The 25,935-nt window shown below is 39.8% G+C and overlaps 1 protein-coding gene across 4 annotated transcripts in view; it reads right to left on the bottom strand.

Moving 5' to 3' along the window:
* Positions 1–5,020: 5,020 nt before the first annotated feature.
* The window catches only part of lypd6 (LY6/PLAUR domain containing 6), a 53,528-nt gene continuing 32,613 nt past the window's right edge, over positions 5,021–25,935 (bottom strand). For 2 of the 4 annotated variants that reach the window (XM_030081233.1, XM_030081235.1), the window contains exons 2-5: positions 18,729–18,908; positions 10,204–10,302; positions 9,329–9,459; positions 5,021–7,623 (exon numbers count right to left, since the gene is read on the bottom strand). In XM_030081233.1, the coding sequence (XP_029937093.1) occupies positions 7,456–7,623; positions 9,329–9,459; positions 10,204–10,302; positions 18,729–18,908 (578 nt within the window). In that variant the 3' untranslated portion in view covers positions 5,021–7,455. The remainder of the gene's footprint in view (positions 7,624–9,328; positions 9,460–10,203; positions 10,303–18,728; positions 18,909–25,935) is intronic. The other 2 variants (XM_030081234.1, XM_030081237.1) reach the window with 1 other exon arrangement.

The following is a 25,935-nucleotide window of genomic DNA, read 5'->3' as shown; positions in this document are numbered from 1 at the left end:
TACACAGCAGTGGGACTTATATTCCTTGAACCCTGGTGGTGCAGTATAAAGCAGAGCAGAAGCAACCTGCTGCATCATGCCACTCATTCATAGCATATAACAAAATTGGAAGTAACTAAGTACATTTACCCGTGTCACTCTAATTGAGAGGCTATTTTGTGCACTTTTTAGACTGCTCAACCTCAGTATTTTTTCTTTAAAGGGATAGTTTACCCATTTAGGAAACTATGACAGAATTTCTCCCCTCCAGATGTTTTTAATACAGTAGAGGTTCTATCTTCCTCTCAGAGTTACTGAATGCTGGATACTGGCTGGATGCTGCAAATTTTATTGGTTACCTCCTGCCACTGAGGTGTATCCAGCCAGTATCCAGCACTCAGTAACAGGGCGAGGAATTCATTTAAGCATGATTTACCTAAGTATTGTCATTCATTTATTTTAAAATCACAGCCAGTAAAAAGTAACCATTTTGTGGATTCTCTGTAAGCATCAGAAGGTGGATGAATATAAAACAAATTCAGCAATGAAGATGTGAGTACTGCAGCTATACCTTGTAGAGTTCTCATATTCTGCCCGAACCCGACCCGACCCGACCCGACCCGACATTTTCGGGTCGGGTCGGGCCTAAAATTTACCTGAATTGGGCGGGTCGGGTCGGGCTTCGGGTTCTGTGGGGGATTTTTTTTTTTTTTTTTTTTAGAGAATTATGTGTTTTGTTATTGATTATGACGTTTCATTTTTATGTGACTGGTGGAGAGAGTGAGAGACTGGATTGGATTTGGAGGCTAAACTTTCAGTGACAGACAGACAACCAGCTGTGCGAGCGCAGCGCAAACAAGTGAGAGAGGGTTGCAAGCAGCTGTGCTGGCAGACTCGGCAGCAGGGACGGTTTCTGCTATGGGCAGTGCAACTGGGGGCGCACGGGAAAAAAAAAATCTCCAGTTTTCTAGACTACCGTATTGACCCGCACATGCTGCGGCACCATCAGTCGGCATCAGGCGGGCCTGCCGCGGCACCGTCCGATACCGCGCCCACCCGTCAGGTCTGCCGGATCTGACAGGTGAGCTGCCTGATGCTGGCCAGTGCCGCGGCCGGCCCGCTTGATAACGACTGATGGTGCCCCGGTGCCGCGGCCGACCGGCTCTGCTAAATAATGGCGAATTTGGCGATTTTTTTTATTCTTTTTTTTTTTTTTTTTTTCGAGCTTTATCGGGCTGTCGGGCCTAAAGTTCGGCTAATTAGTCGGGTCGGGTCGGGCCTCGGGCTGGCCCAGTCCGGCCCGGGTCGGGTCGGGTCTTAATTTTCAGGCCCGATGAGAACTCTAATACCTTGTTGTACCTTGTTGTGTCATTTCCAAATTTTTCAGTTGTAAGTATTGATGTTCAATTCTATTCGCTTGTCCTTTTAGAACTGCATGGCAAAGATCAGTTGAATCAACTTTTCCCTTTTCTCAAATGTAACTCAGTAAGTTTTACTTAGCACCTTTTTTTTTTTTGTCCAAATGTCCAAAAATGTCCAAATGTTTTTTTTGTTTTTTTTTTTACTTTGATGTGGATTTTTATACCAGAACTTTTACTTTTGCTCAGATAAAAAATATCAGCAAAGTAACGATAATTCTATTTAAGCAGAACACTTTAATACTTTCCACCACTGGTGAACATTGTAATTTTGTGGGATTGTGGATTGTGGCTTTCATTTTGAAGGATTTTTATTTCACCCACTTAACAAAATTCACTTTAGGTTATCTTTTGTCACTTTTGAGAGATTTTTTTCTTCACAGTTTTTGTGGGTTTTTTTTTTTTATTATTATTATTATTGGTAATAAAAATATATTTGGTAATTGTCTTTTAATTCAATTTATATATATGTTTATAACAATTATAGTCCTCTTCTTATTTAGTCATTTTAACGTCATTTTTACTAATTTCTTGCTCATTTCCAGGTCATTTCTTTCTAATTTGCTCATCACCTTTTTCCAATGTTTTAGAAAGAAATTAAGTGAATTTGCTTCAGTTTCAAAATGTTTATATTTGATTGATTCAGAATATGCAAAAAAAGTACTTTCTCTTCATTTGTGGAATGACAAAATAAGTACAAGAGCCTTTTACAATACCGCCCCGTGTGGTTACAGTATAAGTCATTGTACCAAAGTAATCTTAACTATTTGTTCTAATAGTTACATATCAGTAGCACTAAATGCTGTATTGTCTGTTGCCTATGTAAGCCAGCAGGAATCTCTCAGAAACACTAAAGCCACATGGCAGAAAGCATGTGGCTGTGGGCAGCACATGGATCCACAACAGATCACCTTTAAATGAACACCATCACGGGTCCTGAGGTCATCAAGGGAAGCTAATCCCTCCCTTGGAAAAAGGATTAGAAATTACACTTCAGGGTAGAAAGCCTGAGAAAGCTGTTGCCGTTATGGCTGTCCTGGAAAGAGGAGAAGGTAAGAGAGAAGCCGAGAGGCTTTTTCTCTCCCAAATATCAAGGTTATTTCAAGATTAGAACATTACCTAGGGACCAAGCCTGCTGCTGACGCCGGAGCACTCTGAAACCAAATGCCTAAATTCAACAAGCTTTAGCTCATTTTGGCCACAGAGTCCATCTGTGACATACAATGAACAAAAGAGGCCAGGATATTAACCTCTGACCCCAAGAGTTGCATTCAAATGGAGTTATGTTCCCACAATACACCTCGGCGGGGGTGTTCCAAGACCCACTGAAAACCCAGGGAATTTTCTCAAAGCTTTGCTCAGTTAGGATTTCTACTTCAACTGTAAAAGAATGCAAACCAAATGTGCTGATTATAATGTCAGACATGTAGCATGTGTGAGTCCAGTGGGCTGCTTGCTGATCAGTAGATTGTCTCAGCATGCTGGATCTGAGCATCATTTCTCATGGTGTTTCTACCATCCACACTTTGAATTTCATCCCATCAATAAGTCACTTTTGTGTGTGCGTGTGTGTGTGCGTGCGTGCGTGCGTGCGTGCGTGTGTCTGTACATGAGTATGTGTTTCTTTTTCTCAAGCAAGCCTGTCCGTGACAAAATGCTGAGAGTTTGACTTGGGTGGAGGAAGTTTGTGGCTGTTAGCTCATGGTGTTACCTGTTGCTAATGATTGCATGTGATCATCATTCAGTCGTTAATATTTCCTGTCTGGTTGGATGCTTCAACACAATGTGTCTTTGCAAATTTAATACTAACGTGGCTGATGTTGTAACTTGTGTTTGTTTTGTTTTTTTTCCAGACCCACCAGGCACAACTTGCACAAAAATGTGAGTTTTTTTCTGTTGGAATTTGTGCAGATTTGTTTGACTCTTAAAAAATCTGTTCCCATACAACTAAACTGCATTCTTAATTTAATTGAATGTATTTTGTTGCAGATTATGTTTTCCTCTGACGTATCACAAATACATTTCTAATCTACATATATATATCATGTTGGGTGGCATTTTAGCCTTTTTTTGTTACTTTGCCACCAAAAGCACCTAGTTAAGGTTAGGGAAAGGTTAGGTTTAGCTATAAAAAAACACTTGCTTGACTAATCTGCTGCCCGAGCTACATCCCAGTGTGGTTTCAAATCTAAGGGATTACATAACATTACATTCATTCATTCATCAGAATTTATGTGTGTGTGTGTGTGTGTGTGTGTAAATTAGCTTGTCATATCACCAGCTGATGGTATCCAGAAGCTTTTGTCTGTGAACTTTCAGTTGACTTGCCCAGTGGATCAGCTTTTTCCTAAAACAGTGGGGCCTTAACTGCAGTCAGCAGTGGGATCATTTATTTTCACTTCCCCACTAATGAATTAAGAATGTGGTGATGTCAGGTACAGAAGCATTTTTCTCCAGGAAAGTCAGATCTAGAAATACGGCTGTGGAACAACACAATTCAGATGAGTAACTGCTGTCGTTCATTGCTCACTTCAGTATTTATGACTATTCAGGGGTCAGAGGTCACCTGATGGAAGAATGTGGCAGATGTACAGGCACTGTGCTCAGTCTGCAGCACAGGAGCGTAGCCGTCATTTCAGGACTAAGACTTTTATTTGACATAAAAACAGATCAGCAGGTTTCTGTCACCTGTATTGTGTATCTGTATGAACACTGCTAAGCCCAAACAAATGAGTTCTTTCAAAAATGTATACATTTAATATTAAATTACAAGAAATCACCATCAAATGACCACAAGCAAAAATGAGATTACCCTGAAAATTTGTAAATTCACTTGCTGAATTCCTTTTTAGCTTTAAGTTTTTAAATGTATTTATTTATTCATTTATTCATTCATTCATTGTAAATTTCCCCTTCTTCTTTTTTGCGATTTTATAGTATTTTTTGTCATTTCATTTTAAACATCTTGTTTTTTTAAAATCTGTTTACCAAAACAAACAAACAACAAACAAAAAATCTGGTAACTGTTTTTAAAATGTTTTTTTTTTGTTTGTTTGTTTGTTTGTTTTTTTAATTTTTAAAATAATTTTCTGACCACACTCTTGTAAATTTCTTGTATTAAAAACAAAACAAACAAACAAACAAAAAAATGAAAATCTTGCTAATGTGTTTATTGCCTCTTGCCCATGTTTTTGAAAGAATTCAAGTGACTTTGCTCTGGTTTCAAAGGGTATAATGCTTGTGAAAGGCACCTGATTGCAGGCTCAGGAGCATTTAAATAAAAATAAAAGAAATAAAGATGGGGCTGAGGCCGGATAGTGTATGAACTATTAACTATAACATGGTAAAGAAGGATAATGGTAAGGTAGATGACCGTCCACCCAGAGCTGGGTTCTGCTTGAGGTTTTTGACCCTGTTAAAAGGGTCTGTTCCTTGCCACTGTCACCCTGTGCTTGCTCTTGGGGGAGCTTTAGATCCATGGATTTGGCCAGTATCTGTTGAGCTTCTGTAAAGCGCCTTGAATTAACTTTTGTTATGATTTGAAATAAAATAAAATTGAATTCAACTGAATTGAAATAATGACATAAATCACTGGCATTCTTTTTCAGATGGTGAAGGGTTTTACTTGATGTCCCACACTTGAGCTGATCTAAACATGTCATCATCGACAGATATGTCTTCATTTTTAATAGGTCCAAAGTATTTCACATCTATATTTACAGATGGTTACACAGCACATATCAAAACAGGAATCCACATAACAAAAGTTGGCACAAAACTGGCATGCAGCTGTCTGGTTTCCACTGAAAGTACGTTCATGCACAAACACTTCTTTCACATTGTATAAAAGTTTACTAGAATCAGTGAAGGCAACATGTGAAAAAATATACTGGCTCTTTAGGTTATAATACAAAAGCCTATATTTCTCATTAAAATCAAATATTGCCTGCTTCAAAAGGGTACAACACATTCTAGCCCTTGAACCATTCTAACAAAAACACATACAACAAAGAAAAATGCACGAGGTCAAACAATGTCTGGTAAATCATACTGAGTCACTGGTTTCCTCCTGGCCTCAGGCTGGAGTCTTGGTGAAAAGAGTGAGACAGGAGAGAGAGAGACAGAAAGAGAGGGGAAGTGACCAGCCTCCTCTGTGTCTCGGGCCACCAGCCTAAGTAAATCCTAAACCTTGAGAACAATAACACTGTAAATGCAAACGCAGCATTTTCTCCCTGGCCTCACTGCCACACGGGGCCTGATGGATGAGAGATGTGTGACAGACAATGCAAACAGCAGAGCGCCGTGGCACCGCATGGCAGAAAAAGAGTTCAAAAGAAAAGTCCCTCCTCAGATTCTCTTGAACTATTAGATATCATCAATCTGTGATGTTGACCATGCTGAACATTGCTTCAGGATCATACCAGTGATTCTGCATGTTAAGTGTAATATCTACAAAATGGATAAACTTCTCATTTCTATTAATCTATTCCCAAAGCAAGCAGTCATATTTTAGAACTCTGATATCATTTTCCCTCCCTTTTATCCAGTCATTGGTTTCCATTCATTCCATAATGTTATGAAAATTAACTTTCAGAGACCTCAAACTTTCTTCATTACTGTAATAAAGTCCTCCACATTAGCTTTTCCATTAGCAGCACTGTTGTGTTTTGGTGACTTGAAATTGGGTGGAAAATAGTCCCTGGGCTTTGCTTTAGCCAATAATTGGTTCTGGGGTTTATGAATGGTGACAACTTGATTAGCTGCAGAGGCAGATCATTATAATGTAGGTGTTTCAGCCAAAACTTCAAATCTGATGGGGGTGCTCACATATTCAGTGCTTTGCAAAATGGTTTGTTGCAATGTAAAATGTGGGTAGATTGTAGAAATGGGCCAAACATTCAAAATCACTGGTACGTTTCTCTATTTCCAACATGACAGACAAGAGATGCTGTGCTCAGGAGAGTCTATGGAAAGTCAAATCAAATCTATTTTGCATCCCTGGAAAGTAATTAAAATGGCTCTATAGATACTTTTCAGCTGTTTCCTTTTTCAAAGAAACACATTTCCTTCCAAACATTGTGTTCTACCACTTCACACAGAGGGTTAAAGTCCATGCCAAGCTTTGGCAAGTATTTTCCATGCTGACAGACATACTTTCCACAAGTCAGAAAAAGAAGAAAACATCAGTTATTTTCCAGGTCGTCCTGTATGCATCATGTAGATCACATGGACTGACCCCTGCAAAGGATAATACTAACTATCATGATAGTTAGCCAAATAGGAATTACATGTATTTGTTGACTGTGTTTTGGAGGTCTTCGTCAAATTATACTTAGGTATTGGTTCTCATGAGTGTCTTGTTGCCATGGCAACAAATAAACTGCCATAATGAAAAACCTCTTCCTAAAATCCTCATCAGCTCTGCTCCTCTGGGAGCCGTATACAGGACCCATCACACACTCATGCTGTAAACTAGGTAACTAGGCAACATTTCACACACATCCACTTTTCTACCAACATTGATTGATATAAAAATAAATACTATGTATATTTACACGTGTTAAAAAACATAGAACATTGAATATTGACTCACAAATTTCACACCAAATCTTTAACATTTAAACCAGACACAGATCCCTATACAGGCTAGGGCAGTTTTCTTCACTTCTGTCTTTACCTCTCTAACATGCTGACGACTATAAACTGACAAGTCCCCACTTGATGTGAACAAATTTCTGAGGTTACAGCTTTTCCCTCAGTCCCATCTTAGATGGTCTGAGGGGAGTGATGTAACATTCCACAGTTACGTTTCAGATGTTTTATCCTTCAAGATCAACTGAGATAATGCCAGTGTTTTCACTATGCAGTGCTAAGTGCTTGTTCTCTTGCTATAAGCTACTCAAAACTGAAGGGTTGTCACCTCTCTTGAATCCCTTTTGACTTCACAAGATGGCAAACTTGCTTTGTGTTTTGTGAGGAATCCAGCCTGGAAGAGTTGTCCATTGGTTCCTTGGGCCTCACTGCATCACATATAACATTTTGATTGTCTCTCCACTTTTCAACTTGAGATGAAGAAGGTGAGGATGAGAAGACAAAAAGTCATAGCGTAGCTCTTGGAAAGCCGTAGGCTGCCACTGAGAGGAGAGGTGGTGGCAAAGATGGCATCTGTTTCGTTCCATGGCAGCGGGAGGTTACAGATGTTCCCCTCGCAGCAGGTTGTGCACACCTTAACATAAAGAGCAGCTACTGAAAAACCATTGCAAGGGTACCACCTAATCTATCACTTGTATTAGACCAATAGGAATTTCAACAACAGTAATCATGGGTTGATTCACAAATCAATTGTTTAAGGGTATTTTGAGTCAGATGAGTTTGTCAGTGGAAAGGAACTGCAGTTTCACATTGGTTCACTGTCAGTGGTTAGACTGCGCTCTGTACAGCTCTAATCATGACACAGGGGCAGTTTTCCAGACACGGACTGATTTTACAGCAAAGCAAATTGGCAAAAACATTGGTTAAAAGTTAGCCAAAGAAAGGAAGAAAGAAAGAAAAACAGAAAATTAGCAACAACCAAATCTTAAAATCTTGAAAGATTTCTTGTGTTTAAATGCTTGTGAAAGGTATCAGATGCGTTAAATCCAGTAAAACTGAGATGAAAGTTGTAACTCTTCCATCCTTAAGGGAAGTGAGGGCAGCACTCTACTTTGTTAGTGCCTTTCCGTGAAACTAAACTAAATACAAATCAAATGAAAAGAGAAATGCAAATTCTAACAATATTATCAGAAACACTGCCCCACCTACTTGCTTTTGTTCTGCTGTCTTACAGATGGAGAGGCAGAGGTTTTCCTAGTGCCCGTCATGTAAGTCAAAATTACTATACTGATTCTTGAAAAATTCAAAATATCAGCCTCAGTTATCAGCCAGGACCAATAGTTGGTTGTTTACTTCTTGTCTATTGTTTACTTCCAGTTTCCTCGCTGTCTGTGTAGACCAGACTGCTGATGTAGAGAGGACACACACACACACACACACACACACATTCATCTTTCACTAGGGATTAGAGTGAAACTGTCCAGAGAGAGGCTCAGTCTTCATCATATCTACACTGAGCACTTTGGATGATCTCTGGATTAACTAAGCAGCCCAGTTAAGTGGTGCTCAATGGGACTAGGAAGGATCCCCAACCTGTAATATACTTGAACTTTCAACACCTTCACTGTATGGGAGTGTGCTGGTAAGATCTGTGCCTGTGCTGTGTTAGACACTTCTTCTCACCCTAAGCCTGAGAAACCAGAGCAAATTCACTTTTTTCAAAAATATTGGGGAAAAAGGTGATGAGCAAATTAGAAAAAAAAAAAAAACATAACAAAAAAAAACAACACAATAGTAAAAAAAAAAAGTCAAGGAAATTATTATTATTATTATTATTTTTTTAAATAACATTTAGGTATTTTTTGCATGGGGTGCATTCTTGTCTCCATGTTCATGCAAGAAATCAAGTGAATTTGCTCAGGTTTAAAAATTAATTCACCAGACATCAGACCACTTTGAATTTAAGTACGACAACTAGACAATTCCATAATTAACACAAACCCTGAAAATTACCCCTCAAATTAATGATATATTTAAGTGATATATTTAAATACACAAACATTTAAGGACCACAAGTCACACAATGGGCACAAAAATGCCCATGTAAAAGTAAATATTGAAAGGGAAAAAAGTGTCTACTAAAAAGTCTGTGTGGCTTTGGGTGTCCATCAGACATCATGGCAGGTGGACCAAAGAGTTAACTTGCCACACTGGCTGTATGTGACATCGTTGCAGCTGTGTATTTTATGTGATGTATGAGGTCCAGGCCAGTTCCCTCACACCTAACATTCTTGGCAAGTAAAGATAAAGATCTGCCTCTGACTTTGCTCCTCCCTCACCTTGTTTCCTTCATAATCCATTGGAGTGCAACCCGCAGAAAGACAGTCCTCCAGGGCCACACAGCGTTTTGTCACTGAGACACTGTCTCCCTCTATGTCCATCTTGTGGCGTGTGTAGCAGTATCTTGCCTCTGAAAAACAAATAAAAGTTCAGTCACAAACATTGTCACAAATAGGCTACCAAATGCTGCTGTAATGCTGCCTTCATGAGTGAAGAATGTTCAAATGAGCATGTTTTTCTTCTGCAGAGCCTCATAAAAGGTGCTATTCAGCTTGCTCTCGGATTGAGTTGTTGCCTTTGCTATATAATATTGAAAGAGCTCCATGTCCATGCCTTGAATGTCACTTTTGTCATGCTGCAAACCACTGAAACCTGAGGGAAATAAAGACTGTAGCTGATTCTAAAATGCATTCCGTAGGGTTTTGGTCAAGCTCTGTCTCTCAGTGTAAGGGAGAAGTTTTCAAACAAAGAATGTGCTTTTTTATGTTCTAAGCCAAGAAATAGTCATTAAGGGAGTACTGTAAATCTGTCCAGCAGCAAGAGGGCTAGCTTTGGTTAGTTCGTTTTATCAGAGCAACTATTTATGAGTTTGTGAAATATGTTCAGTGATGCACAGGTACTGAGACCTCTTAAGAACAAACAGTGCATTAATTTACAACCTTTCTGGAAGCAAGAACACCATCTAAAGGCCCAGACAATCTTTTAGGAGGCAAGGAAGGCCAGGGAGCCCATTTACTGACATTATTTAACATGAAAAGGTAACAAAAATGCATGTAGGCTGATGGCAATACCTCACAGAAATAGATGAAAAAAATATTATAAACATAACCCTGTAACTGCCAGTGTTCTCTTGATCCTGTCAGGATAGTCTTACCTCGTGGGCAGTACACGTCTGGTGCCCAGCGATTGCATTCATAGTTGTCCGGTGCATCTTCACAAGTGAAGCACTTGAATCCACCAGGGAATGGAGTGGCTGGGAAAAAACAAATTAAGTGACATGAAATGAACAGACTCTATTCAACATTTAGTATTAAACGTGTAACCTGCTCGCGGCAGAATATGTGAGACGTTCCTCAAAAAAAAGTTTGCATTGGAGGATTAATTTATGGGTTTATGGCATTTAGCCAGCAAACCTTTTAACAATCCAGAAAGCAAATCAAAACAATAGTTTTTCATCAAGCAGATGAAGTGTACATGGGAGAGTTTAAACTTGCATTAAGTAAGGTTTTTACTGCCTCATGGTACCAGCTGACTGTGGTATATGAGGGGTGATTGATACATTCATGGCCTAAGTTAGAAGGAGATTAGCTATGCAGTTTTATTTGAATTTGCATGCAGTTCAATTTGGTGAATGACTACACAAAAAGTTTGAAGTTATAGTTGTTTATTTTGTTATGGATAAATGAATATTAAAAGTCAGTGGTTCCTGATAAATGGAAACATCAGCCATTGTGCAGTCTTTTGCTACACTAGAGGAGGATACAGCAGGTGAAGAAGTGGGCCGCCAAGTTCAAACATGACATTGAGAGCCTGGAAGACCACCCCCATCCAGGAAGGCCAGTCACTGTCACCACATAGGTGGCTACTGGCAAAATTCACCACATCATCATGACAAACCGCTGTGTAAACAAGCATGACTTTGCCATCGGTATCTCCCAGGAACATGTCTATGAAATCATCCGCAACAAACTCCAGATGTCCAACATGTCAAATAATTGCGTCCTAAATCTTCTTGGAGTTGATCTGAAACATACTCTGCATCAACCTGCAGTGATATGTAACCATGGGTGAGACCTGGGCCCATCATTTCCAACCAGAGACAAAAGAACAATTGAAGGAGTAGAAACACCCAGGTTTTCCACATCCGAGAAAAGGAAGACAGTGATGTCAGCGGACAAGATGACGGCCACCATTTTCTGGGATGCAGGATTGCGGCTGTTGGACAACCTGGAAAAGGGTCACAGCATCACTGAGGCTGACTACACTGATTTCCTGAGATAGCAACAGAAGACAATCAAGAACACGTTCACAGTGGCCCTGGCTGCATTCCAGAAATGTGGATTCAAACTCATTGCACACCTGCTCTGCTCTGTTCCTTTGGCTCCCTCTTCCTGAAGATAAGAAGGGAGCTTGGTGGTCACGCTTTTGGTTCAGATGACATCAGTCATGCTGTGGACCACTTCCTCAGGGCCCAAGATAATGGCTTTTCCACAGAGGAGACCCATATGCTCCTTGACTACTAATTGTGTTAATGTAGAAGGGGACTATGGCGAAAACTAAATATGTTTGATTGTCTAAAACTGTCTCCTAACATAGGCCTTGTGTCTGCATGGGGTGTTGACATTATTACCAGTGATTCAAGCATATCATGGCTCATTTTTGTGACCAACAAATGCTAATGCAAAATTATTACTACAGTATACTGCATGGTGATATAGCACCTCTTAACTGGACTTTTTGTTGGACCTCTGCCAATTAGCCCCGCTTACCTGCCTTTGTTTTGAAAATGTGGCCCTGTTCCCACCTGACATTAAATGCATCCTAAAAGTGTCCCGAGTGATCAGATCTCACGATGCATTTGGAGGTGGCCTGGGACTCTTTTGTTCGCATCGCAATAGAGGTGTAAACAGACATGTGTCCCACAACGCATCGAACGACTGCCTACTAACATGAGGTCGTCTGTCCTGTCCAGCCCAACACCCCGGACACTGCCCAGACCATCACTTTTCCAACAGAAAAAAATCTCTGACTCTACCCAGTGCAGCTGCACTGTCTACTGATGGATCAAATGTAAACTTAAGTGGTTCATGAATAAAAGCATAAACTGTCTATCTGCAGGGTGGGAAGTACAGGTGAGTTAAATTCTAAGGCCCCCTTCGTTAGCACCACTACTGAAGAACTGTGATGGTGCTCTCTTCCTCTCATTGTTAGTGAGTGTTGGATACTGGCTGGATGCTCCAAATGCTAACTGTTAGCCTCCATCCACTAACCCTAACCCTAACCTTGCTAATCCACCCAAATTATTAAGTAAACAAAATTTGAGTTTAATGATGTGTAGCAGACTTTTTACAGCACAGGTCCTTTTATTGAGATATAAGAATCTACAGGGGTTTGCGCTGGCCAACCTATCTGAATTAATTTCACCATACAACACATATAGACCTCCTGAGAGAGGGTTAAGGTGGCTATTTTTTCAGAATGTTAGCATTTGGAGCATCCAGCCAGTATCCAGCACTCAGTAACAATGAGAGCACGACAGCACCACTACTGTCCTACATATATGAATGCAGCATATGTAGCTTTTTTTTTTTTTTTACTTTGGTGAACTATGCCATTAATACACCTTTAAACCAACATTCGAACAAAACATTTGTTAAAAAAAAACTCATCATGGCAGTCTATATGTAAAACAGTGTTAGTGTAGGTGTTGTAGGCCTACATCACTTTCTATAATAGTGAATCATGCCTATATTGTGTGTTACATTTGACAGTGCTGCTAATTCTGCCACAGACTGAGCCTGCACTAGTTACACCATGGCTGTCTCAATGCAGGATCCCCAAATAGGATGGAAAATGTCCATAGTGACCATCTGTTGGGATCAAACAACAACACTGTTAGCCTTTCCAGTTTCGCACCATTACATTAACCTGATTGGCCCCCTTCTCCACACCACCTCCACCCTGTGACAGCTGCAGGTCTGTAGGTCAGGCAAACTTCATTCAACCAAACAAAGCCTGCCAATCAGTACAATCTCTCCTTGGGCCTACCACGACCCCTCCATTTACCTCCTAGGATTTCTGGCTAGTGGCTTACTGCCGGCCCTTTCATACAAACACTGAAAGTTACACAAACACTACATTCAAGTGCAAAAGGCACAAAATATAAGCAAGCAGCAGGCCACATGGCCACCAGGGAGTATGAAAAAAAACTTGTGCAATCTCACCATTGTTGAGGCACAAAGGTGCACATACATACATAGTGTTAGATATACAAATGGCCTTTAATTAAACATAATATACCAGCCAGTCATAGGATCCTATTTCTAATATGATGGGGGCTGCTCCCTGAATTGTATTCACTTGACACATTTAAGACATTTAATTTATTCAGTTGATTGTTGAGTTAGAATTTAGTGTGCCCTAATGGTCTAGATGCTGTTGACAGTTTTAAAAAAATGGGTTGAAACACTAATTACTTAAACAAACATCTACATACATGCACACAAACACTCACACACACTCACACACATGCATGCAGACACACACAAATCCTCAGCGGGACCAAAAGGTTGGCCTTGAGCATTCATGGATATCTCATGTAGTATTTCAGGAGGCCAGATCTGATCCAAAGAATTCTGCCTTTGTTAGATAAAAGCTCTTGCATGTTTTTTTTTCCCTAGCTATATGGTTGCTTGTTTTGAGGCCTGGCAACTGACCTAACATGCCTGCTTGAATGCCTGAAAGTTAAGTGTTGCTTTAAGTCATTTAATCTGTGTGTGTGCGTGTGTGTGTGTGTGTGTGTGTGTGTGTGTGTGTGTGTGTATGGGGGCAAACCACATCACAGCTGTTGTTATGAAAGCCTTACATCTTAAAGTTTTGCAGGAAGTATAGAAAAAGGGAACATGATTTTTTCAAGTTAAAAAAAGGCATTCTGATTGCATTTCAAAGGTCTTTGAACTATGAAAATGACTCTGCACAAATAAAAAGGCATAAAATTTGAATGAAGGAGTCTTTCATCTAATCTAAACCCTACCCACAATGCCCCCTGCCAGAGGGGCATAGTGCTCAATACCTTGCTCTTCTTCCAACAGAAAAAGAAAACAGAGATTCTGTCCACACAAGTGATTCTTTGTCTAGTTTAGCCAAAAAACACAGAATGAGAAATTAACAGACCTGTGATACATTTGGGCTCCTGGTCTGACACACAGCACAGCAGCACTCTTGTTTTTTGATGACTTGAAATTGGGCAGAGTGAAATGGTTTCTCTGCCAGAAAATAGTCCCCTGAAGAAATGTTTGCTTTACACGGCCAGTTATCAGTTTGGTGGTGTATGAGTGGTGACAACTTTATTAGCTGCAGAAGCAGAACATTATAAGGTGGGTGTTTCAACCAAATATTCACATTTAAACATCAAGATTTTGATATTATGTTGTGAAAACTCTTGATTTGCAAAATTGTTTGTTGTGGTGTAAATTGTAGTAAATGGGCCAATGTTTATATATACTGTTTATACCTATATATATATATATATATATATATATAGGGTTAGGCTTATACCTGAGTGCTAATTTCGTACCACTAGCATGTAAGTGTGAACTGGTATGACAATAAAGTTCCTTGAATCCTTGAATCCTTGAATCCTTGAATCCTTGAAATATTCAAAATCAGTAGCATGGGCCTTTCAATAACAATTCATAGCACTGGCACAGTATTTAGAACTAGGATAACAATCACTGAGGTGACTAAAAGTACCAAATTGTGAAAGAAAAAAAATTGCTATTCCTCTGGAAAATGATCTTATTGACACTAACTCTGTGTCTCTGCAGTGGAGACCAGTGTTAATTTCGTTGACGAAGACTATGACGAAACATATTCGGCAACAAACCTTTTTCATGGACGAAAACTAAATAAAAACTAAATAAAAAGTCAGATGTGATGACGAAGACTGTGACGAAATATAACTGACACTTTAGTCAACGAATAAAAACGAGAGGAAAATGTTAGGGAGGGACAAACAGAGAAGAGATCCAGTCAGAACTCCCCTTTCTGTGGGACAAGCTCGGAAGAAATCCAATCAGAGCAAATCTTTGGGGGCAGGTTGATCTATGCAGAGCAACAGCCACGGCAAGTGCAGGCGTAACAGTTAAACGCAGCAGCAGATCCACAACAGAACAACAGAAATGTCAGAGCTTGGACCAAAAAGAAGAATTGACATCTGGTCACATTTTACTTACGAAAACAAGGACAACAAGACCGTCTGTAAACCATCTGGAGCAAAAATCGCTGAGAAAAACACCACCAACCTGAAGCGACATTTACAGACGACTCATCCAGAAATACATGCAAAGACATCCCACGCACTTGGGTCTCAAAAAATTATGAAAAATTCACCAGTTGTTCCTTATTTATCCAATAGGCACACTGTAAAATTTTAGTTTGCTCGGATGGATCCTTTTTGAGATACGGCCAATTTAGTGAGGGGAGTATGTGTCGATTTTGGTGCGATTTTGGAGCGTCCTTATTTTTCCTCCATTTTCAGGTGTCAATATCTCAGGAACTACACCACATAGGAAACTGAAATTTGGTATGATAATACACCTCTACCAACTCTCTCAGAATATACAAAAACATCTGTCATACATCTGTCAAACCACGAAACCTGTGTAATTTTTTTTTTCCATTTTTGTTGAAATGACATGGAATGACCCTAAGGTTATTTCATCAGATAAACCACCGTGTTTCCGCTAAACCTGGAATAAAATAGAAGCTAAAGAAAATCACCTTTGAACTGTATTGATTAGACAATTGTCTCGCTGAATTAATATGAGTATAAATATTCAATGTCCTTAAATTGAATCAAGAGTAGACTAAGACTAAAACTCATGATATTTAGTCAACTAAAACTAGACTAAGACTAAAAGATTTCAGATGACTAAAATATGACTAAAACTAAATGGTGTGTTATTCAAAAGACTAAGACTAAATCAGAATTTACTGTCAAAATTAAAACTGGTGGAGAGAAGGAGTAAGGTCCAATTAGTGGCACTCATTTGTTGGAGCATTCAAAGTTCTTCGGACAGCCAAGGGGTAACATCAGTCTGGAGTAGGGTTGGACTGAGGGATAACATTATCTTTGATCAACCACAGAGCCCTCTACCCTCAAAGCCCCCCGCTGCATACAAAAACAATTGTAATTCCAATGTCTCTGCTGTACCATACCATATGTTTATAGCTTTATTAATAACTTTATTACTTATTTGCAAGGATTTCCCCAGGGATCAAGCAGAGGCTCAGAATAATCTTCATTTATTCTGGGGAGGCAATACATTCAGGATTCCCAACTAAGGGCTTCCTATTGTCCTAGGAATTGAAAAAAAAGTGTTTGGGACAAACAAACATCTCCCATGGAATGTTTTCTGGATGAAAGAATAATTCAGGATTTTATTATCATTACAATTATTTGCCTATCACAACTGTACATCTATAGTGGTTACAGCCAGTGTTTTCAACTACAGGCACTGTCTCTTGCTGTTACAGTTAGCAATGACTGGCTGTCCCTTTTAGTTGACTGAGGTGCGAAACCTGAGAGAAATATAATGATTCTGAAATGTTATGGTATGTAACTGTTGCACTACTTAAAGAGAGCAACAGAGGTATCATCGCAGATGATGCACAAACCGTTCAACTGCATCAAATCAGCCTACCGGCCCTGAGTCAGGACAGAACAGGGATGAGGATCCATAGCTGGTTCCAAGTTGGAACAGTGTTTCAGTGTGCTCACCTCATTGGTACAATGAAAGGTCATCCTCAAATCAAAGCTAATGAGCAGTTAAGGCTGTTTCAAGTGTTTGAACAGATTTGTATACAGAGAACTGTAGATGTGTAAAAGCCAAAAGCTGGGGCAGAGGCCAAAAGGCAGAAGAACCCGGGTAGTGTTGACTGTCATGGCTGGCTATGCATGGATTCACATGGCTGCATATTGTACTTCAAAGAGACAAGCTTGGAGAGAGTGTATTTACAGGCTGCAAGGGAGGGGACGCAGACAGTTGCTGCACCAGCTGTAGCTTTGTCTGACTGGCTGACAGTGAGGGGATCAGAGGGTACTCTGCTAAAAGTCAATCTAGCCACAGTTGTCTTGTGGCTGTTTGACACATTTGAATGGGGCAGTGCAGGACTTTGTTTTGGGGTAAGCTGTACAATCACATCATAAGTGAGTTAGAGGGTGTGAGCAAGAGAGAGATCACAGATATGAAGTGACACTGCATGTCTAATGACAGTTCTTACAAGAGGCTAAGCGTCTGCAGGACTCACATGAACCTTGGTTTATGGCTTCCCATGAATCACAAATCACATATAGAAACAACAAGGTCATGAGATTAAAAGGGGGAAAAAATCAACTCTAAAATAATTTCACTGATGGCAATTGGTGATGTACCATGAGCATAGGTTTGATTAAGAAGTTGGTAGGGATACCTGGGAGAAACTTTTGTGAAACTGGCCAGTCAAACATACTATTCCCAAACAACAAACCTGTTTCATAGCAGTCATTTTGACATGAAATAGCAGATGAATACAAGTGTTCGTAATGACACTGATTAATGCTCAATTCCATTTGCTTTAGTGCAGCCTTTCCAATGAACCAGAATGCAGAATAGCAGGACCCTGGCTCTTTGTTACTGTCATTGGTAAGACCTGTGTTTACTCTGTTTTGATGTGCAGAAATGGTGCAGAAATAAACTTAATTAAGTCCCAATTTATTCACTTATTGATGTAATACTGCAAAAGTAAAAATCAGTCAGCATATACACTGCAAAAATGCAAAATCTTACCAAGATTATTTGTCTTATTTCAAGTCAAAAATGTCTTATTTCTAGTCAAAATATCTCATTACACTTAAAATAAGACATGATCACCTCAGAAGTAACTTGTTTTTAGACAATTTTCACTTGTTTCAAGTAAAAATTCACTTGAAACAAGTGAAAATTTGCTTGTTTCATTGGCAAAATTTGCCAGTGGAAAAAGTGAAAATTCACTTGAAATAAGTGAAAATTAGCTAGAAACAAGAAACAAATTTTGCCAATGAAACAAGCAAATTTTCACTTGTTTCAAGCAAATTTTCACTTGAAACGAGAGTCAATTGTCTAAAAACAAGTTACTTCTGAGGTGATCATGTCTTATTTTAAGTGTAATGAGATATTTTGACTAGTAATAAGACATTTTTGACTTGAAATAAGACCAATAATCTTGGTAAGATTTTGAGTTTTTGCAGTGTACTTGTCATTTAGAAGAGAGAGAGAAAGATTTCTCTAATATTTTGTTTCTTGAATGTTTAGATTTAAAAGACTCCACAACTGACACAGCACTAGTGAGCACAAAACATAGTGATATCAAGACCCAGGTGATAAGGCTGTGATTACATTAGTAAGTTAATACACTTTTCTGAATTTGGCACTTACTATTTTTTTTTCACCTCCTCAGTCCTCAGGCAGAGTACTGTACAACAAACTTCCCCACCTTCCATCAGAAAATGTTGGCAGAAAATATTTCCACAAACTAAAACATTCTTCTCACAGCTTCAATAACAATTCTAATCATAAGAATAGTATTGTGTAACCTCTGTCTGCCTCTGTTTGGAACACAACAATGCTCTGCTCAATCAATGTTAGATTTGGCACTCACTTGAGGGATGGAGGTAGATGATGTCTTGTTCGGTAAAGTCCCTTGTTTCGGCGGTTTTCAGCAGATCAGGGATGGTGGTCAGCAGTAGGACCCAGGCCAGTGCAGGCCAGGGTTCCATTGCTGGCTGCTGTGGCTTTACACATGCAGGTTTGTGAATGGACCAAGTCAACCAGACTCCTGCTGGGTAACACAAAAACAAAGACCTTAGTTTAGCCTCAGTGTAAACATGGAATTTAGAATTAAATAAACAAAAAAAAAAAACTACTTAATATATTAATTAAGTAATTAATTCATGCAATAAGATGTCAACTAAGAATTATATAAAAGGCAGGCTAACTTGACATATGTGAATAATATATAAATGGAGAAATATCTGAATGTGTCTGTGGCAGTGGTGGAAAGAGTACTACAAAATTCTACTCCAGGAAAAGTTCTTTACTCTGCTGATTTATTTACTGCAGTAGAAGTACTGCTGAAGTATCTACTGAAGTAAAAGTAAACAGTAGCTCATTTAAAATGTACTTGGAGTAAAAGTTACTGAGTTACTTTTTCAAAACAGTAACTCCGTTATGCAGTTACAAAATTAAGTATTACTGAAAATAACTTAAATGCATAAACTATACAAGCACAATGATGACGCATGCAAATCTGCTTTTTCTGTTCTGGATTGCACTTCTTCCATATGACTGTCATTTGTGCCCGGGAGCTGCGGTGCGTCTCCTCTAAAGCTTTCCTCAAGCCACAGTCAACATTCCACCCAGATCTAAGAAACTGTGATCATCCTCTAGTAATTACTACTGCTAACTGACATCGTAAGTGATATGTATTTAAAAGGTGTTCAGTTGACGGTGTGGTCCCTGCTTGTGAAACACTTTAATCAAATCTAATTCTATTTCCATTTTGGTTAGTATTATCATTCCAAGGAAATCTCCTCTCTTGTGTGAGCAATCATAGAATTTGAATAGTAAAGCCTCAAAAACAATCAAAGCTTCACTGAGTAGGTCTCTACGATCCCAGTTTTGCTGAACAATAACTGGGAATGTTTCCACTCCTGTTACTTGCCACATAAAGAGGATCGGGATCCCTTCCAGATGGCCATCAGACAAAGACAATTAAAACATTGAGCTGCCTTTATCATTAACACGAGTAAAAGTCTGGCAATTCCCAATTATATCAGTGTCATTAGTTGGAGTTAAGCCTGTAATACCTCACTGGTCCTTTGTTACCCCTTAACTCTGATCCAGTTAGTTCTGTAATCAGTGACACACTGGATGAAATAACACTATGGGCTCAGCGCAACTGAGCTCAAAGAGGATCATCAATCTCTTTTTAAATACAGCATGCAAACGACACAAGATCACAAAAAGATACAACACCTCTCGTAATGGCTTCATTGAGGAAATCACTGTTAACTTGACAGAGTACAGAGTTAGTCAAATTAGTGTGCTGTGCCAACAACCTAAGGCAATGTTTCACTGCGTGAGAGCCAGTGCACTGATGTGTCATCAAAGAGAAATTTGCCAAGACTTCCCTCTTAAAAACTGATGACTGATTCAGTCAGTGACTGATTCAATGCACTGTAGGCTTATAATGCTCTCTAACTGCTCTCATTATGGCATTTGATGCATTTTGTTTTTGATATTATTCTATTACTGAGTTCTCAAATCTCCATATAGGAAAGTAGTTAGGTTAAGACCACAGAAACTGAACAGGCAGAGTCAGCATGGGCCTTTAATGGCCCTTTTCCATTAGTATCTACTCGGCTCGACTCAGCTCGACTCGGCTCGACTCTACTCGCCTCGACACGGTTTAGGTGGTTTTCCATTACAGTTGAGTAGCACCTCGCCGTGGGTGGAGTCGCCGGCGCACCGTCCAGCTCCCTCTGGATTCTTTGGGCCGCCACCAAGCTCAGAAAAGTCTCCACGTCTTTATTTGACCGCGGTCGCGGTTTGCTTGCCACTTTCCGACTTTGACAACTTCACTGACGATCAATGCTCACGGCCGCTGTTGCTGTTTTTTTTTTTTTTTTTTTTAAATGTCGGGTTTTGTTTTCGTGCAGGAGTCGCTCTCGTCACTCCCTGTCCAATCAGTTGCCTGCACGGCGTTAACGTCACATTTTCAGCTCGACTCAGCTCGACTCAGCTCGCTTGGAACCCCGGCTGAGTAGGTGCTAAATGGGACCTGCTAGCAGGTACTACGACCTAATGGAAAAGCTCTTAAACCGAGTAGAGTCGAGCCGAGTCGAGCTGAGTCGAGCTGAGTAGGTACTAGTGGAAAAGGGGCATAACTCACAGCACGTTGTGGTATTTCCAGGTGGTTCCTCCTGCCACTGGACTGGACACTGCTGTTACCACATCAGCATAAGACTATGGTTTGTGTAAGTTGGCTGAGCTGCCATAACGGTGTGGGCCTTTGGTTGAATTAATAAAAGAACTGTAAAAATAACTTTGTGGCTCTTGATTTTGATTCAAATACAAAACGTTGGTTTTGGGAGGAGTTGAGTCTTACCTGGCAAGTTGTTGGTAGCTTTACCAGAACATTATTCAGTAACGTTGTTATGATGATTGTGATACTTTCCTGTGTTAACTGTAACTTCCCCTTTGTTGTTGCTGTGAGCTGTGCACTCTGTGACAGAGAGAGATCCTCTGATCAACCAGGAGCCTGCTCTGCCACGACAGAAGTTTCAATAAAATTATTCTAACAAACTCTATGGCAAGGTGAACCACCTGGAAAAACTTTGATTCGCCATGGAACCGAAGGCCCACAAAAGCCTGACGCTTAAGGTGCCTTTGGCATCAGTATGAGACACACAAGGCACGTGAACAAGCTGCAGAATTTGGAAATGAAAATGTGCTGGTTTTGGGGGAAGTTGAGCTTTAACTAGTAGGTTGCTGATGGCTTTGACAGAACACTATTCAAGAACTTCTCCAATAATGCAGCTAATTAGGATTAGCTGAGAGTGTGTAATGAACGAATAGCCTGAGACAGGCAATGAATTGCCTTCCAATCATTTTTAAAAACTTTAGCAACACGCCAGTGAGTTTAATTAATTTCATACATGAACTCTAACTTAACCTTCATTGCTGATGTGAGCTGTGGGATATCATCCTACAAACCCAGCTAGGTGCCTGTTTTATCACAATGGAAGTGTCAATCAGTTCCTCAAAGATGGCTGCCAGTAGGTCCACTGGTAATGCTAAAAGTCCCTATACAATGCATATGCTACCCAGCTCAGTTTCTATGTGTAGCCCTGTCTAAAATCATTCAGATTACAGTGCATAAAATCAGTTAGATAGCATATAAATAGCTGCATAAAATGATAATAATAATAATAATAATAATAATAATAATAATAATAATAATAATAATAATAAAACTGGTTAAAATATGTTTTGGATAAATGCATGAATGTTATATTTACAATTTAATAAGTTAAGCTATTTACAATTTTATAAAAGTGAAATAAATAGATACAAAAAGGTTTATGTTTCTTTAAAAGACTGTTATTCAGGAGAAAAGGAGTTTGTTTGATCTGAAGTCAGTAAGTGCAATTAGCTGTGCAACATAACCTGTTACCAGCCTAATGTCAGTCATTCTGTTTCTGTACTGTCATTGGGTTTTAACAAACTAACAGCCAATCCAAGCCATTCCCTCGGTTAGGGGCGGGACAAGTGGCGCAGGTAGTGTTGGGCCCGCTAGGAGAAAAACAGACACACAGTTGTCCAGAGAGCGGAGAGAAAGGCATCGTGTTGTGGAGAGCATTTGAAGTTTCAGCGTTGGGGTCGACTACGTGGTCCTGATAATAACTTGATTGTAAGTGTTGTAATGGTAAAAGCCATGACGTGCGATGCTATTTAGCGGCCTGATAGTTAGCTTAGCATACCATGTTAATGTGCCCTGATGTCATACTGTTAGCGTAGCATTGTGATGCTTCCCAGTTAAAACAGACTTCATGTTAATTGGCCATGACATAGCGTTTGGTATTGTGGCTCTACTGAGTTAATGTGCTGAAAGGAGCTGGATGCCGTAGAGAGGGAGAGGTTGGAGAGGTTTTCCCAGTCTTCCCAGTGGAGGGATCCTGCTGTTTTCTTCATGTGATTCTTCACTGCTGTTTACCAACCACTCAACTGTGCCATCACCCCATTTCCCCTGCTATCCCCCACTAACCACTCGTTTTGGATTCGCGAGTACTAACTGAGCTAACTGAACTTGTGTGCACGTGCTTTTTGTTTATGTTCATGTTGGAGTGAAGCCATAAAAGTTTCTAGGCCTCACCACACCCCAGCTTCAACCTCATGCCTGCAGCAGGGTTAATGTGCATGTTTTCTGCTGTCAGGTCAAGGAGTGAACGTGTGTGTGGACCCACAGGTATAAGTTGAGTCATTTTGGTTATTTAAATTAAATTATTTTGTATAAAATGTATTTTAAAAATGCTAATTTTGCTTAAAAAGTATTTAGCAGGTACTCATTTTGCTTAAAAATATTGAAAAGGGTACTAATTTTGGTTTAAAAGGTATTTAAAAGATATTTTATTTGAAGGAAGTTAAAAGGTATTTTTGGTTTAACTTATAGGTACAGAGAGGTACTTTGAAAGTAAATGGAAAAGGGTTAAAAACTAAAGAGACCTGATGTTTTATTTTGCAAACCTTTATTGATACCTTTTTGAGTATTATTTATATTTTATTTCACCGGAAAGGGTTACTCAGTTTTATTTTATCTCATTTTGTAAATAAAACCCTGAAAAGGGATTTTTGCATGTAAAGTACAGTTGTGTGGTGTCCTTATAAATTTTGCTAAGAGGTAGTTTATAAATCATAATTGTGGAAAAACTAAGGATATATTAAAGAATATTCTCAAGGATAATAATATACATAACAGATCAACAACGAACTCAGGCCTTGTCTCATTGTACTACCCACTCAAGATAAATTAACATAGCTATACATGGGACCTGGGTTACATATGGTTAAGAGATAGTCAGTGCCAGAGGGTGGAGAAAAATGTTTTTACACCCAGACAAGGATGATGCATGATGGTCTGCTCAAAAGTCCCTCATGAAATATCCATGGGAAATGTCACTATATATGTGTGCGTTTTAATAAATACGTTTTACCGAGACCAAATGAACAGGGCATAGAATTTGTCAGCAGACACACAAGAGGATCCAGCCACCTCCAAGGTCATTCATGCTGCTCCACTCAGGTATTCTAGGTACATTTAGGCTTCTTCAAGTCAATAAATGACCACAGTCCCACGGAAGAAAAATTCCCCATCCTTGTTTATGCCAGAGAAAAGGAAAATGGTCCCACTGCCTCCATTCACACAGCCTGCCTGGCACAGTCCGGGGCAAAGACTGGGGAAACAGACCACTGACTGAGGCAAGTCTCGTCCATCACCCTGTGGGTAAAGCGAGGCCAGCCTAAGGTTTAATTGTGTTCTCCACATACCCAGTGTGAACATTGGCCTATTCCATCAGTGGGCTCTGACAGGGATACACTGCCCAGCCTGTTCCATGGACAAGAAACAGCTTTGACAGTTTCAGAAAAATGAGAGCTGCTTTTACATTTGTCACATGCACTTGACTTGAGTCTTTTGTGTACTTTGCTTCAGCACAGCAAGATGCAGCAAGGGTCCTGCTGAAGCTTAGACTGGCTGACTATCAGAGCAACGCACAAAGAGCTATCGAGACATTCCACTCAAGTTCATACTCAGTTCAGTTTCTGCTGGCAAAACCTGACAAGAACACATATAAGTCACTGGTATTAGCAGCATTAAAGGGGCATTTAGCTCTGAAGCTCCCTCGGTAATTTTAAGATTATCCTCCAAATGTTAGCTGACCCAAACTGAGGAGTGTTAATGTATTGACTCAGAAAGGGCCCTGCAAACCAAACCCAGTATTACTCACAAAAAGCATTTCCAGGAAGGTCACATCTGCTCTCTTCAGGCATCCTTTGTATGAGTCGTCAGTTCTTTTATAGGCTGGTGATGATGTGAGGGATAAATGCCAATTATAATCTCCATCATCCTAACTAACACTGTGGTTGTTAACTATTACTTACCACAGTTTTTGCTAGGAAAATCCACACTGGCATTACCAGAATTAAAGAGGCATTTACCTGGGTCGCTTCCTGTTGTTGTTAGCCGACCCAAACTGCATTTCCTGGAAGTTTGGAGCTGCTCTAAGGCATCTTTTGTATGGGTCATTGGTTCTTTTGGTGGCTGGTAATTCTGTGAGGGATAAACACCAACTGCAGTTTCAATCACCCAATGTGATTGCTGTGGTTGTTACGTATTACTGTAAATGTCCTGCACAAATAACACAAGCACATTAATGAAGACTGCAAACTCCATTTTTGTGCTTGGCCTGTTAGCTGGGGGGAAGTCATCCTCAGTGACAGGAGGCTAACAGTTAGCATGTGGAGCATCCAGCCAGTATCCAGCACTCAGTAACAATGAGAGGAACATAGTACCACTACTGTCCTACAGAGCAGCTTGGGTGGACGTGAAATGCCATCACATTTTTCAAAATGGGTGAACTATCCCTTCAAAGATTATACTAATCATTCCTGGCTGAACTGATTCTTTCTGTCTATTGCAAACAAAAATCCCTTTTTTCCAGTAAAAAGGCTGCAGTGACATGCAAGGGACCTCATGAGAGAAATCAGCTGTGATAGCTCTCTACACTCTGCAGCAGCATTTTCAGTTCAGAGGAACATAAAGTACAGCTTCTATTAAGAGACACAAACAGTCATCCCACTGACATGGACACAAGCATTTGGTTTCAAGGCCACAGGTGTCCTAACTACAAAACCAGAGAGACAGTCACACAATGTTTTACCAAGTGATAAGTACCCATATCATCTTTTCCTGAGTTTCAGATGAAGCTACTAAATTAGAAGAACTACTACTACTATTACTCAGCTTATTCAAAGTTAATTTACAGATCCAGAACAATGAACATTTTAGAAATCCCTGGAGTAACGTGATCAGCACTCACAAGGCAAAGTCTGAGCCCAGGTGAAAACTAAATCAGCATTACCACCAATGTTTTCAGAGAGACAGTCCATCTGTTGTGGCTGTAGAGCCAGTTATTGGTAAAGATGACTGGATCTCATTTTCAAGTCACTGATATCACTCACAGACACACCGGTGAAACTTAGGTCATCATTCATCCCACACCAGTACACACACTTTACAGTGCATTTTT

The sequence above is a fragment of the Myripristis murdjan genome, chromosome 21 (genome assembly GCF_902150065.1).
Source record: "Myripristis murdjan chromosome 21, fMyrMur1.1, whole genome shotgun sequence".
Lineage (NCBI taxonomy): Eukaryota > Metazoa > Chordata > Actinopteri > Holocentriformes > Holocentridae > Myripristis > Myripristis murdjan.
This window is presented reverse-complemented; position numbering and strand designations above follow the sequence as displayed.